The sequence below is a fragment of the Mya arenaria genome, chromosome 6 (genome assembly GCF_026914265.1).
Source record: "Mya arenaria isolate MELC-2E11 chromosome 6, ASM2691426v1".
In the NCBI taxonomy this organism is placed as follows: Eukaryota; Metazoa; Mollusca; class Bivalvia; order Myida; family Myidae; genus Mya; species Mya arenaria.
In genome coordinates, this window is record NC_069127.1 from 32,594,645 (window position 1) to 32,611,526 (window position 16,882).

Consider the following 16,882-nt stretch of genomic DNA (forward strand, 5'->3'; position numbering starts at 1 on the left):
AATGTGTTTAGTAATGCAGAAATAAATCTATATTATAAAGATAGTTACGACACCCACAACCCGAGTTATTGCCATACATACAGGGGTCATATATGAAGGTGTATTACATGAAGGGGCCATCCATGAATGGATCATACATGAAGGTGTCATACATGAAGGGGCCATACATGAATGGGTCATACCCGAAGGGGCCATTTATGAAGGGGTCACACATAAAGGTGTCATACATGAAGGGATCAAACATGAAGGGGCCATACATGAAGAGTTCATACATGAAAAGGTCATATATGAAGGGGCCATACATAAAGGAGTCATATACAAAGGGGTCATACATGCGTCTTCTGTGTCAATTGTTGTACACGAACTAGAAAGAAGTTTACGGTCTGAAAGAAAAAAAAAGTGTTTTCTGTCCGAATATGAAACTCCAACCCGAAGGTTTGTATTGAAACCGGTAACGAGGCTTGCCTTGTTACCGGTTAAGTAGCGTTTCCATGGTAGTTAGTTAAACAATCAGTTTATTGGTACCTGTGGTTGTTTAACTACCTGAACATTTCAAAGATTAAGTAGGTAGTTCAAGTTGCGAAGTGACAATTCCTGCCGCGTTTCATGAACCGACTCACATCCGTCTTATGTAGAATGCAGGTATACATATGGCTCTAGATACTGACTGCATACCTGATTACATATATATGTTACACGAAAAACTGACTAAACAGTAGTATTAACATTTTGAATACAATCTTGACCTTGGTTCATCTTCATGTACATTTGATAAATGTTTATGATTCTGAAGCAGTTTGTTTGATCCAACGATGAAGAAGACATTGTACTCTAACCCATCTTGCAAATGTTTTAAACGTTCGTTTACGACCTTATATAACCAGTATCGATTGATTAGGGATCGTGATTAGGATAGGTATTAACTTGCTCATCTCAATTATTGACTATCTTTACTGAAAAGCTCAGCTTTGACGTATTGTTTAGTTAATAGCTGACGAGTGGACCGGGTTGTCGTTGAGAGATACGAGAGTAAGTTCTTTTAAGCCTAAACTTCTATGTTCTTGCTGGAAAGCTCAGCTATCCTGTGAGGCATAGTACGTTTCAACTTCTACGATATTTCAGATAAAGCTCTGCTTTCCTGTTTGACGTAGATAGATCGTACGTTGAGCTAAAGCGCTTGTATTAGTAAATAAAAGTAAGTAAACCTTCCTCTTTGTAAAAACCTAACCAGTCCGGAAAAGACTCACAACTAAACAAAAACATTTAAGTTACAACACGGTGTTTTATCCAAGAAACCCAGCTTTCTGTTAATTCACATAGATCATTGACTTAGCAGTAGATTTGGGAAGTTTGTAATTCAGTGTTAATACATCGATCATAGGCAAGAAGCCACAAGAAAAATAAGTGCTTCAAAACTATTTTTGTGATTTTTTATTTGTAGCTCAATAAAAATTATTTGTATACAATCAAAGGGAGCAGAACAAATGCTTATTAACTTTGAAGACAATAACCCACAATGTCACTTATAGTTACATTTATATTGCAACATAAGCAAGAGAACAACATTATTAACTGAAACTGACAGATTAATATATCGCGAAACATGTCAGGCATTGTTGATGTATCCTGCCCTGCGTTCAACTAACGCAAACAATCGCTCACTTTAACAAACTTCCCTGTTATTACCCGTTTAAAGCAAAGCGCATACGCTTAGGTGAACCAATTTTGGGAACCAGCTCACACAAGTTATCTTTCTTGAGCGACGTTTAGCATTAACTTAACTGGTATATGTTAAATCAGATTAGACAGCGTGTTGTTAAATAAAGGGGTGAAAGGAAAGTTTAACTTTATTTGTTACTCAAATCCCATATATGTTTATACTGCACACAACCTTTGGTCAACTAAGCATGTGCGTACAAAAAATGTCAGATGTAATGTCAGATTTTGTACAGATCCGACTACTTCACCAGCTTGTTTCGAAGAGGATCCATCAGTTTAATAAGATTTCAACATTTAAACGTACTTTTTCAAAGCTGTAATTTTCTTAAGTACATGCCCACAATGTACAATGTGAAAAATAATGATGGACCTTATTACTATGTCGTAAAATGTTAATACGACATCTTTATTTCGTAAATATGACAGTTGTCAAGCATATATAACAGTGCTCGGTAATCCGTCTTCACGCTTGACCAATTTAATTGTTAATGTTATCAGGTACAGCATAAACTATTGCTTAAAGGCTACATAAGCAGAACAATACAGAGCAGACAGTAGAGTAAGACTTTAACTGGTTTAAACCCCCAGTAAATTTACATTTTACTGACCGTTCCAAGGTGGTACCTAACAATCCTTGATAAACAAACCTAGTTTTTATATCGTTTATATACACTGTGCTGTTTGTGGATTTTTGCGCTGTTGTGCCATGTTTCTTGTTTGTGATTTTTTGTTTGTGTGTTTTATGTCTTTGTCGTTTACCCTGTGCCATTAATTAAATTAGTTTTTCATATAAATATTAACCAATTATACATCGTCTGAATTTATATACTGTATAAATATATATTGTTGTCACGTCCCTAAACATAAAATATAATTAATGATTTATAAAATATAAAGTTAAGACTACAGATAACAAACTTAATTGTTATAAAATAAGGTAATTCTTATTTTTGTTAACAAAGATATCACAGAAAGTCATTGCGTTAGGTAAGCACTTAGAGGTCAGTATCCAGGAAATTTCATTTAAAAGCTTCATCTTATTTGTGCCTCTAATAGGCTAACCGATTTAACTTTAAACTAATAAAAACGGTTCCTTTCCTTTACTCTTCCCTTTTTCATTAAACACAATATCTGATTGGTCTACAAGTCATTTGTCTTAATAGCAAGGTCAAACTGAGGTAAAACATTTTTTTGCCAAATATTTCTCCTTCGTTTAACGATCATTTTCTGTCATTACACACATATATTTCCCTTATTAGTTCACGGATGGCGTCCCTGTGTTAGCCGAGTGGATTCAGAGCAAGAAATGCCAGGAAATCGGTCAGCCTGTCACTGTCTGGTGGTCATTAGCTTAATATCAGAAAACTACAATTATATGCTATGCTGTAAACAAAGAACGGATGTTTCAGATTTGTAACAGGTCAAACATTATATGTAAATGGTTTACGAAAATACTTAAGCATGTGTTATTAGTCAAACACAAAAGTATGAGTCATATGTAAATGGTTTACGAAAATACTTGAGCAGGTGTTATTAATCAAGCACAAAAGTATGAGTCATATGTAAATGGTTTACGAAAATACTTGAGCATGTGTTATTAATCAAACACAAAAGTATGAGTCATATGTAAATGGTTTACGAAAATACTTAAGCATGTGTTATTAATCCAGCACAAAAGTATGAGTCATATGTAAATGGTTTACGAAAATACTTGAGCATGTGTTATTAATCAAGCACAAAAGTATGAGTCATATGTAAATGGTTTACGAAAATACTTGAGCATGTGTTATTAACCAAGCACAAAAGTATGAGTCATATGTAAATGGTTTACGAAAATACTTGAGCATGTATTATTTATCAAGCACTAAAGTATGAGTCATATGTAAATGGTTTACGAAAATACTTAAGCATGTGTTATTAATCAAGCACAAAAGTATGAGTCATATGTAAATGGTTTACGAAAATACTTAAGCATGTGTTATTAATCAAGCACAAAAGTATGAGTCATATGTAAATGGTTTACGAAAATACTTGAGCATGTGTTATTAATCTAGCACAAAAGTATGAGTCTACTAAATAATCTTAACACATCGGTATTCAATCAATAATATCCTCTTTTTAATGATTTTTTAATTGAAACTATAATGCTTCAGAATGTTTAAATATAGAAATTGACAACCAGCGAAAGCAGAACTATATTTTCACTTAGTTTATTGATTAGTTCCCTATTTGATGTTACCTCCAAAACGTGTGCTAACCGTGCTAAAATATAAAATATGTTTTACTTACAGTATCACAGACTGTGTCACTGGTATTATGGGGGACGTCGATTGTAACGACTGCTAGACTTTATTTTGAACATTCGATTTCTGCAGAAAGTTGAACACTTTGAAACGCATCCCAGAAATAGGTTGGTTCCTTTAAATCGTTTTGTAAGTGCCAAAACATAGTATGTCACATGACTGAAGTCGAGGGACATTATGAGCACGAGGGCCAATTTTCACCCAACGGCCCGGTTACGCCGTGTGTATTAACCTCTTTAATACATATGTTTGTTTTTCTATATTTACAAGTTTAAAGTTTGCTTTTTAAAGTTTACATGGAATCCAGTTGTGCATTCTCATTTCGCTCTCGCATGACTACGATGAGTTAACTCACTCAAATTAAATTTACTTTTTATTTTGTTTTTGAGAGTGAGCCAAACAGGCAAACAACATTTTGTTGTCACTTTTATGTTCCCATTCCAATTACAATTGATCCCTTTGAAAATTCCACAACACGTCTATCCGATTTTTTCTGTACGAATCACTGACATATGTCTGTTCATAACCTGAATAACTGAATTCAATTCAATAAACATGCACACTTAGCAAGTAGAACGACTGTTTGTACTTAAATAAACCAATACCTCGTAGTAATGATGTCAACATGTATGAACAGTTGCTGTCTTTCAAGTAAATTCAATTTTGCCGCTTCCTTTGTTTTGTTTTTTGAATGTCAACGCAGAAGAAAAAACGCCGCCCTAATGGTCCACACTGGTTATTAAACACTAGCATATCTTCCTAAACTGCGCCCGCGTTTGTCTCCCTTTTGGATTTTAATAATAAATATGTTCAAGCAGATCACTAAAATTTTATTTATTTAGTCAAGACATTATTTTGCAGTCGCCAAAATTGATTTTAAGGCGAAAATTGAATTCACGTGCGAACGTTCTACGGGCCGCAAAACTGATCATCGCTGAGTCATGCAAATAATCGCGAAATCCCTTTACAAATATGTTACTATATAGTAACATATGTATTAATATAATGATAAGGACCTTTTAACTTTAGTTTGCGTTAAAAAAATGTGCATGTGTCATTATCGTGGCTTCTTACTCCGTGATGTTTTTAAGGTAGCTATACACGTTTCCCTGACTGTTTCCATCAGATAATGGTTTAACTGACCGTTCCAAGGCGGTACCTAACAATTCTTGATAAACATACCTATTATATATATATATATATAGTATGTATGCACTGTGCTGTTTGTGGAGTTTTGTGCTGTTCTTCTATGTTTCTTGTTTGTGATTTTGTGTTCTATGTCTTTGGCTGTGAAATTGCTAGTAATACATGGCTATAAAATTGAGTAAAAATGATCCCTGCATTTATTCTTGTATAAGAGAATGCAACCGTGGAAACCGCCCTTGCCCCATTTATAACAAATACCACATTACTAATGTCAGACGAACATAGTTAAGGTAAAACGTTTAGACAAGTTACTAAACATTGGCTACGAGCTCGTTACGAGTACACAATTCGACCTGTTTTTCCCCGCAAAAAATGACTAGATCAAGTCGTTATGATGATGGAAAAACCATCTGGTAAACGGATAAAAATTGTTTGTATGCCAGAAACACGTCAAAGGTTTCCGAGATCAGTTTATCTGATAGAGGATAGAATTATAGGATACTTGGTAATCTTTAAACACAGCAAACGAAAAATGAACGCGGCCGGAACCAAGTTAAAACTTCAGGAATCGAATGGAATGGACATAAATACAGTCGAAATAGGAGCAGGATGTCGAAACGCAGACGACAACCATGATGTCGCATTGGACGTTACTGTTAGCAACGTGAGTGCAACAAACAATGGGGAATATGCATCTGGTTCCAATGACTCAACGGGACCGGAAGAGGAGAGGGAGACGTGGTCAGGGCAATTTGAGTTTCTCCTCTCTGTGGTGGGTTACACAGTCGGGCTGGGTAACATTTGGAGGTTCCCGTACTTTGTAAAGCGTAATGGTGGAGGTATGTATACACGACAAATTAAATTTATCAGAACAGAATGGAAAATATTTTGATATAACTTTGACAACCGTTTCAGTTAAACAAATACTCTTGTTGAATCGATAGTGCTCAGTCAAAAAATAATCGTTACTCCGTGTATTTTATATTAAGTTTTATGAACAATTTAAATTGAAATAAATTGTGTCGTGTGAAGATTTATTCGTAATTTCAGCGCATTTATGTTCATTTCGTGCGTTCATTCAGCTTGAATGAGGTACGAATCAATCCATTCATTTTGATATATCTTTTGTTTGTGTCGTGTTTTTTTATTTTGATATATCTTTTGTTTGTGTTGATTTTAGTTGATCCTAATAATTACACTGTATCTGAGATGAATAAAGGAGATAAATATATTATCGGCATTTACTTTCTGTTGAAAGGTACGGCGGATTATCGAAACGTCGTTGTCATTGGATTGTCCAATGTAAGTGTAGCAATTTAAAAAATAATAAAGTCATAATGCCAAGCTTGCAAATAAGTTGGTATTTCGTTATTAATAATAGCAACTATTCGGGCAATATAACATTATGACCGCTGCCAATAAGGCCAATTTTAAAACAAATTTGTAATTCCTCAAATTTTTAGCATCACTCTAAATGGAGATAAAACATCGACACTCTACGGTGAAATAGAATGACAGTTTGTTGTTTTTTTTCACTGCATTTTATTTTAACTTTAAACTATTTAAATATTTAATTCAGTAATTTCAGCGACCATTGGTTATAATTATTAATATGCCGTTAAAGCTGCACACTCACAGATATACCATTTTTACAACCTTTTATTTCCGCCTTGGAAAATACAAATGTTTGCGTAAATATCAGCAAACCAATAATATATAATAGCTGACAAAAAATCAGCTCGTAGATATGTATATCTCCGTTCGAAACATTATTTTTTATGGCTTAATATTTATGCAAAAAGCTACAGAAACAAGCTTAGAAGCAAAAAGTTTAAACATTAACCCGGTTTAGTGGCACTATGCAAACGCCAAAGACATAGAACACAAAATCACAAACAATAAATATAGAAGAACAGCACAAAACTCAACAAACAGCACAGTGCATACATACTATTTAAAAAAATAGGTATATTTATCAAGAATTGTTAAGTACCGCCTTGGAACGGTTAGTAAAATGTAAATTTACTGGGGGTTTAAACCAGTTTATGTGCACAAACCTCACTCGTATCCTAACAATCCTTAATATATATAAAACACAAAAGGTAAATCGTATCAAAGTATGCATTAACTTGAGGAACTTATCAATAAAACAAATAATAATAAACGTATAGGTAAATCCCAAGTACTTCTATGATTAGAGATCTCAACTAAACCGTTACTAAAAGGTTAAGAAAAATGCATTAAACATCATGTTTTAAACTTGAATATACAACCTGCGTTTTAATGTTTTGTCAGCAGTCTTATTTAACTGGTTTCCCTGGAAAAATAGCTCGTTCCAAGACAAAAAAATAAAAAAGTTGTCAAAACGTTTAATCTGTGATATTAAAGCTTAAAAGTACATCTAGCAAGCTGAAAGTACTGAAAAACGCAGAACCAATGTAAAAAATAGCCTAAATAAAACAATTTTCCACGTACCTGGAAACATCCATACCATTATCTTTTCTACGATCATTGATAGGAAGATATTTTTTCTTTCAAATGCTTCGAAATTTCATATTCATGGAAAAAGGTTTGGTAGAAAAAAAGAACCACCATTGATAACTAAACAAGTGTTTTTTTGCAAAACCCGCGAACAGATTTGTGAACTGCCATTAATACCCTGTATCGTATAGAAATGATCACTTTTTGGCAATTGGGTGTTTTAAGCTAGCCCCTTTTGTACGCACTGTTATACCACTTCAGCACATCTCTAATATTTTTGTTTCGACGGATAGTAAAATCAATGATAACCACGAGTTTAGGAAGAAGCCATACGAACATTGAGTTATAGTATTAAACGTATTTGGCGCCTTTTCTTATAACAATAACATTGTTGCAGGTGTGGCCCTGATTCCTTTCCTGATATTTTTGGTCACGTGTGGAGGACCTCTATACTACATAGAGGTTTGCCTAGCCCAGTTCTCTGGGAAATCACCCATTAAAGTCTGGGATATATGTCCGTTATTCAGAGGTCAGTGTTGTACATCAGTAATTTCATGTCCAACAACTTTTTGTAATGACTGGCTTACATATACTGTAACATATCAACATATCTTGGTTTTTGCTAATGATCACCTGTCTTTTTTAGTGTTTCAAAACAAATAGCTACTATAGAACATATTAACTGATTGGTTTTACGTTACAAAAAAGATAAAAAAATATTCCTTTTGTTGTTAACATCATACGCTGAGAACAATTTAGACTTTTTAGTGGCATATCTCGCCTGGGTGACATAACGCATGAAAGGATCACACTCTTAGCTAAATTCTATTACGAACATTTGAAAAAAAATGGATTGACGATGGTTCGGTTTTCTTTTTATTTGGCTAATGTTTTTTTCCAGGAATTGGATTTGTGATGGTTGGATTATCATTTATGTTCGCCTGGTACTTCGGGGCGTGTTTTTCCTGGATCATCTACTACCTCATTCACTCCTTCCATCCTAGTCTTGCTTGGGCCTCTTGTGGTCAGCCTTGGAACACGGAGTTTTGCATAGGTATTCTTTACATTTCTAGAAAAAGTATAATTATTATCGTTATAAAAATATTTTGTCATATATATGATCCTTTTTAATACGCTTATTATAAACCTGCTCTTCGACTTGTATGCCCTTAGACCCTGAGATGAAGCACAATTATTTTATATATAATCAGAAGTATGCTAGGGGTTTTGACAAAAAAAAACCTGCCGATTATATACTTATTTCAACCATTTCATTGCGCATACCGGTATGCTTCACAATCATATCAATTATTTGCTTAATAATGTGATTATCTTTCGTGGATTTCTAGCAACCGAATTATTTCAGACGCATCAACGAATTTGACGGAAAAGAAGTTGCAGCTGGCATCAAACATATCTGATATATTTGAATTTTCTACTTCGGCCACAGAATTTTGGGAGTAAGCGAAATCTTTATGTACGAGTGAAAAAAATAGTGTATTTCACATTTTTTATTTACTACTTAGTATTTACACGCTGTTTTGACGAAATATGAAAATAGAAAAGTGCCGATACGTTGCTAATATTTTCAAACAAGAGCAATATTCAGAGCAATTGACGGTTGTTACATCGTAAAACATATTTTACGAACGTTACGACTACATTCAATTGAACGTAAAGAATGTATCACATGTGCTATTTAAATACTCTTAAATGTTGCAAGCTCACACACGAGTTCCTTCATTCTAAAACATAACATGGTTTTCCTAAATTTATATAAATTTACAGGCTCTATTGAAACTCGACTGTTTAAATGTTAAATCTATCATAAACGGTTTTGATGCGTTTTCAAGTGAAAAGCCTAAAATAATAAAAAAAAAAAACGAAAACAAAGATCCTTTGATTTAAAACATTATACCTTTTGTTTTGTATGTTCAGATACAGATGCTAAAATTTCTGTTTTTTTATTTTTTTAAAACGTTTTCTTTTGCATTGTTTTTTGGTTGCATGCGTTTCAAAAGTACACGTAAAGGTCTTCAAAACAACGCTAGTTAGTCATTGAATAGAGTAACTGAAGCCTTTGAAACAAGCAAAGTATCCAAACATTTAACAAAGATCTTAATACTCAATCTTACTCAGCCCAACGCTCAGGACAGAAAGGTAGGAACGTATAGTCTAATCACTTTGTGTAGGAAAAAACGATCGAAGGAGGCAAACGGAATAACACCATTGTAAAAAATGCATGGTTAAAATTGACATTGCATATTTTTGCGAAGAATTTTGCCTGCTATGCACATCAAGAATTTGCACCAATGAGAAGGTATTCTCACATTCTTCTCCAATTCATTTCGACACATTGTGGCTTGTTCTATTTCTTTGTATCGTTCCAATACATTAAAATCGTTTATCCTCAATTTGTCTGACAGATCCATAGCAATCGTTCTCGCTGTCGAGGCCGCAGAAGTAAAATTTGCATTTTCTGCTTATTCATTCGGGTTGTTTCGCAGGAACAATGTTTTGGCCAAGTCGCGTGGTATAAACGACCTGGGATCTGTACAGTTGCATCTGCTCGGTTGCATGGCGCTCGGATGGCTTCTTGTGTTTCTCTGCCTATGGAAAGGTGTCAAGTCACTTGGAAAAGTGAGTAAACATATTTGTTCTCAAATTATCATGTACAATTTGAATATATTATATTATGGTAGTCGGCTGTTTTATGAGGATGTATCACTTAGAAATCCTTGTTTACAGAGACCACAACTTTACAGCAATCATATAGAATGACACGATTACTGCGATGTGATCAATGATTTTGTTACGTTTTCATTGTTCAATATGTGTAGTTTTAACAGTATATTTTCAAAATGTATTTTGTTGATATAATTGATACTACGTTTCCATACACGTATACATATTTTAATTGCGAATCGTAACAATACACCGTTTGTAGGTTGTGTACGTGACGGCGACATTGCCCTACGTATTGCTGACTGTGCTCCTGATTCGCGGCGTCACTTTGGACGGTGCGGTTGACGGAATAAAGCACTACATTTATCCAGACTTTAGCAAACTATTGAAAAGACAGGTACAGCTATTCTTAAACAATTCTAATAAGTATGGTATCATCGGTATATGTATCCTTTTGGTCTTATTAATCGATAACGTTTGGGGAAAAATGATCGTTTTAATTATCCTGGCAGTTTTGCTGATAGTTCGATGGCAGATACACGATATTATAACATTTATGTAATCAGTGCCTTTTGTACCATTGGCATTTGTTAGGGATTGCTACAGGAGGTTCCAATTACAATTATTAATATCACTACGGTTTATCAAACATTTAGCACGTTGAGCGTTTTCTTTGAAACTGTATCTTGTGTTACTTTTATTTATACAAACACAACCTTAAACTATTAATGATCGAATGTGTTTCGTAATACACATTTCATACACTTCTAGTTAAATATTACTGAATTGCCTTCCATAGTTATTGAAACAATACACGATCACATATCACGAGTTGCTAAATTAATCAAAGGGGTTGTGGTACAGTTACTGTTTTTTACCATGACAACGTCCAATAACTGAAGTCCGTATCAATAAGTATCGCTGTATTTTATCCGCACGATACTAATTGCACTGTTCGACTCTACGTTACCACTGTTTAAGATTTAATGTTCGAAAGAAAACAATGAAAAGATTTAAAAGCTTGATAATATTGTTCTGATAAATCAACAGATATGGATCGAGGCTGCGGTGCAGTGCTTCTATTCGCTGGGACCGGCATGGGGAGGAGTCATCACTATGGCTAGCTTCAACAAATTCAGCCATAACGCATTCAGGTAGCAAAATAATCGTCGATTAAAGTCCCTTTACATGTTATATGTATTAGAAAAGAAAAATCATTAGTGTTCGGTTATACCATAAATAATAAATATTATAAAATTAAACTGATATCCTGTTCTATATTCTTTTTATCTTTCATTATAAAACAATCGTTTAATATATGATCACTTATCTTGGAAAAAAGCCTTAGAACAATGTGTTAATCAATTGCTTTTTTGTTAATTTTTATATATTTTTATCTTTAGGGATACGATGATCGTGTGTTTTGCGGACGGGTTTACGGGATTTTTTGGTGGACTGGTTGTTTTTTCAGTTCTTGGGTTCCTTGCTAAGGAAACCGGCGTCTCAATTGACGATCTTCCATTTTCAGGTAACTCATCTGATAATTTTTTAAGTTAAATTGATGCAAACTTTGGATTAAAATGTTTAGTTTCAAAATGTTCAACAAGACGAAAGATTTTTTTTCAGCTTGATTTGAGCTGCTTTATCAATAATAAAATCTCAAAACGAATATTCATTTTCTGTAAGTTGTGTTTCAAATGTAACCGGATGAAGTCAATGATATGTTTCATCTATTTTGAGATCATATGTGTTAGACATTGTTACATAAATAGGTTTTTATATATCTTAATAACGTTGGCTAAACTGTCTTGTCTCTATTAATTTATAGCAATTGACTAATACTGAACTGTATTGTTGCAGGTGCCTCTCTGGCGTTTATTGCCTACCCGGAAGCACTGAGCAGACTTCCATTACCAAACCTCTGGGCAGTCCTCTTCTTCATTACCCTCATTTTAGTTGGCATCGACACAACGGTACGTTGATATATCGATATTATTTCAATTGACTGTGACAGTAAACCAAATTATAGCCAACCTCTTAAGTTTGCTTATCAATGTACATCATGATCAAAGGAGTTTGTCCCTTCCGCAAGTGACAATTTTCAGTATAACCTTAATAACCGTTTTGTAATTGTAGTGGCGTTTTTGATTAGCACAAACTATTTTAGTTACGTTAACACCAAATGTTGTTTTAGCAAATACTGCTTTTTTTAAAAACCTTTTGAATTAGCGCTTGGAAGTATTAAATGTTGGAGATCCATTTTAAGCGCTCGTATTCATTCAAAATAACTGAATATTGACTGCTTTAGTCAAAGTTATGACTTTGTTGTTTTTTCATTGGCCACTTTTCAACATATATCAGTACTTTTCATTGTATTGTTTAGCATTCATTCGATCAACAAATTAAAAAAAAACATTTTCTGAAACATACTGTTTTCATCGGGTTATTACTTTGACTGATTTCAGTTTGGGACGTTTGAAACAGTGACAAATGCGATCATTGACTATGATTTCCGTCGGCTCCACCGATATCGCTTCCACATCACCTCTCTGCTTACCGTCCTGATGATTGTCGGCAGCATCCCACTGTGCACATCGGTAAGGACATAAATTATTAAACATTGACCGTGGATGATGAATGTTTTTATGGTTAACCGTAAAATTGTGAAGTATATTTCATTCAATGAAACTCATATTAACAATACGGCGTTGGAAAGAAATATCAGAGCGTGTACTACTTAGTTGATTCTTTTAAATATACTCGTTTTCTTTATTTAAGGAGATCAGACGTTATCTACATGGAGTTTCCTATTGTAAATATGACAATTGAACTTTCGCATACGTATGCTTTAATTGCATGTGCTTAATACAACATTGTTTACATATGATTTCATTCTTCAAAAAACAATGTATAAATGTATTAAGAAAACATGAAGTTTTCAACCAAACTTTTGAATATTCTATTTATATAACGTAAAATGTTGTGATAGCGAAAAAGGCAAAATCACATCGATACCCCCTCGAGTTCCTTTTTTATACGCAAACTAGTTATTTTAACAGTATGCTATTGATTTTTGGTATCAATACTGATAGTCATGACGCTTTCGCAATTGATCAAATTGATACCGGGGTAATTTTCCAGGGAGGATACTACATCTTTATGTTGACCGACTGGTATATCGCAACCTTCAACATTGTGTTCGTTGCCCTGTTGGAGACGATCATAATTTCTTGGATATACGGTAAACGGGGGAGAAAGAAAAGTGACAAATTGTTATTTACTGTTCACGTTATGTTATTGAGTATTATAAACCTTTCGATATAGGAGATGAAATAACAAAACATGAAAAAGGGGGAAATGTACTACTTATTTCGGTGAATATTTTTCCACTGAATATATCGTCGCTAATGGTGTGGAATTAAACCGTAAGTAGACAACGCAGGCAACTCGAGTTGATACAACCCTCCGAATTAATAGAAGAAAATGAAAATGGTCGATGATTTGTTTTATATGGTTTAATCGTTAAAGTTCTACAAGCAAAAAAATTAATTTGATTTGGTTATATTCTTAATAGTAATAGTTTGTATCTACCATGACTTCTTTATTTAGATAGAAGGCAAAACTGGTATTTTTTGATGGCGCCTATCATTATCTTGTAGAAAGAGAAAAACTATAATCCGTTGAACGAAGCTCCATTGGACCGTGACTCTTTTTCCAAAACGTTATACGTGTAAAGTTATCGTGTCATACATCCCCATTGCAACAAGCGACGTAGCCAAATGTTACAGAGACGCTTCCAATTTATTTCAAATTAAGCGAATTTATCGTGTAAGCACTTACCATTGCTGTCAGTTAAATTAAAATCAAGAAAGCTTTCTTCTAGCGTTTGATTAAGTTTGTAACTGGTTGGGATTCTCTTTTTAGTACATGTATAAAACAATATTCATCTTTCTTCCAGGTGCAAACCGTTTCAGCGAAGACATAGAGATGATGACAGGCAACCGCCCGCCTCTGTTAGTCCGAATATTCTGGTCCGTAATTATACCCATATTCATATCCGTAAGTAGTTCGTGATTGATGTTGGAACTAAATCTGTTCTAAAACCATTGGGTTACCCGGAGGATATTGTAATACATATCGTTGTTAATGATAAGTTTTTATCGACAGTGTGTCATTGGTCCAATGAACGATCGGCGAAACATAGCAGATATCTTGTTTCATGGGTTGGGGTTGTCCTCTACTCGTTTCCATGGTCTAGAAATAGCGCGCAATTTAATTGCAATTTCATATATTTGCATACGTCTGTAAACTAAATCTAGTAAAATAATTTCCGTAACATGTTTTGCTCGTTTGCTGTTGAGATAAAAAAGTCATCCCTTTGATGTCATCGGTGACACAGTTGTCGGTGTCGTACAAAAGTTTATATATACCAACACTCCAAATTATTCAAAATATTCAAAATCAAAATTGGAACAAATATTGCCATGGACATATGGATTTAGTACTTGTCGAGTTTTGTCCCTTGTTGAAATAAACATACCAACGTCGCGCTCATTCTGCGATGCTCCTGTTTTTATTTCTGGCATACTCTCTTTACCATGTAAAGATATTCTATAGACAATAATGTGAATAGTTGATATATTGTGACTTCATATTATCTCGGTATTATCAAGTGTTTAATGTGTAGAGAAAGAAATAATAAATATATGTAAATATAAAACCAATAAAATATATTTTCGTCCGGTTGCAGTTGAGCAGAAATACACAATCATTTTTAAATTACAGAATGTTGTCATTAGCAAGCAATATTTTTTTCCAATGTTACTGAGATGACATTGCGTCACCAGATAGCAAAACATAACATTACCAACTGATCGATGAAAGGCAACCTTATTTATTCAGGGGACATCTTTCCACACTGATATATTTGTTTTTAAATTATTGCGCCTGTATCCGACAACATACGTTTAGACGTTGTTTGTATGTCAAAGTACTGCACCATCATCATATTAAGATATGTGTATTAATACCACTTTAATTGTTTAGAAAAAAAAACACATTCAGATTTAGTACTGTTTGGTTAGTGCGAAAAACATATTATCTGAAATTCGTTCACTGAACATCTTTGGCATGATAATTCTTCATTTATGCTAAGCTTTTTGTTGATGAAGTGATTGACTTTTTGCATGAAATATTGTATTCCTTATGACAATACTTTTAATTTGTTATATATATATAATTTATTATACATAAGACCATTCTGATCACCTCGGCAATCAACTTCGGCGAGCCGTCGTTCGGCAAGGGAGGATACCAGTACCCGGACTATGCTGTTGTGCTGGGTGACGTGCTCGCCTTCGCTCCGCTGATCAGCGTATTTGCTGTTGCAGCTATTTTGGTGGCTATTAAAGGCACGGGAACAATAACACAGGTCAGTTTCCTGGTCTTAAATATTTTTTAATATATTAAGGATGTTTTTTAATAATAAACAAATATGTGAATGTGCTTCAGATTGAATGTTAAAAAACTCAACGATACAAGGCCGGTAGTCAAAACTTCAGATATAACCCATGTTTATAGACACAAAACTAAGACACAATTGATACTGAACTAGCGACAAAAGCGTTAAAACACGAAGTGACTACACATGCATGAACATAGCTTTATCATTAAAGATGAGAGTATGGCCTTTGAACGGTCGGTGGAAAACCCGATCACTGGAATACGAGTTTACTATGGTTTTAAAGTATATGCACATAAGCTCACACCCTTCCAAACAGCCCGATCTGAGCCAACATCATGTTTTATACGATAAAAATGAAGCAATCATAGAAGCAATAAAAATGACCATAATTAATTATAGCAGAACGCCTCCAAAACACTGATGAAAGTGTAACAAATTTAGGTATATCTTTCTCTAGAAAACAAAACCACTCGGATCTCAATCCATTTGTTCTTGTATTTTCAGAAACTCTCTTGGGCGTATCGGTTTGGGTTTTGTGGATATGTTGATTGCTTTCTAAATTCATCCCGGCCAGTGGTATTTGCAAAGCATTTCCATTACAATATACAAAAACCAGAAAATGCTTTTAATGTTCCAAACTAAGCTTTTAATAGTCATACTCTTGCGCATCACGAGAAATGACGAATAAATCTTTTACAGAGAATCTGCCAGCTAACACGACCTTCTAAAGGATGGCGCCCAAACGACGAGAAAGCCGAGCAGATATTCAACAGCAAGTCCTATACGTACCGCGAAACACTTCTAGAAAGAATCATATACGATGTGTTAGGGTGGCGGTCCAGCTCTTAGCAGCATATGATTATATTGTATGACCTTTAGTGTCATTTTCGGATATCTATTGTGTTTTAATGTCTTGGGGATTTTCTTAAAGAAACTGCTGAATTAACATGCGCATGTGGATGGTCTAGTGGTGTAAAAATGTTTGGTTCGAGGACATCAACGTTACTTTCGCATTACCTCTTAAAATAACACTAATAATCCGTAGCATCGCGATCTTATTTTTACAGAGAGTTATTTCAACAGT

At 34.2% G+C, this 16,882-nt stretch overlaps 1 protein-coding gene across 1 annotated transcript; it reads left to right on the plus strand.

The window, feature by feature from the left end:
* Window positions 1-5,700: 5,700 nt before the first annotated feature.
* On the plus strand, window positions 5,701-16,647 carry LOC128237724 (sodium- and chloride-dependent glycine transporter 1-like). Its single transcript, XM_052953305.1, has 14 exons — window positions 5,701-6,007; window positions 8,047-8,178; window positions 8,551-8,703; window positions 9,016-9,109; window positions 10,157-10,289; window positions 10,597-10,731; window positions 11,385-11,488; window positions 11,738-11,862; window positions 12,195-12,307; window positions 12,800-12,931; window positions 13,476-13,543; window positions 14,293-14,347; window positions 15,589-15,765; window positions 16,498-16,647. The coding sequence occupies exons 1-14, from the start codon at window positions 5,701-5,703 to the stop codon at window positions 16,645-16,647; spliced, it is 1,878 nt and encodes a 625-aa protein (XP_052809265.1).
* The last annotated feature ends 235 nt before the right edge of the window (window positions 16,648-16,882 follow it).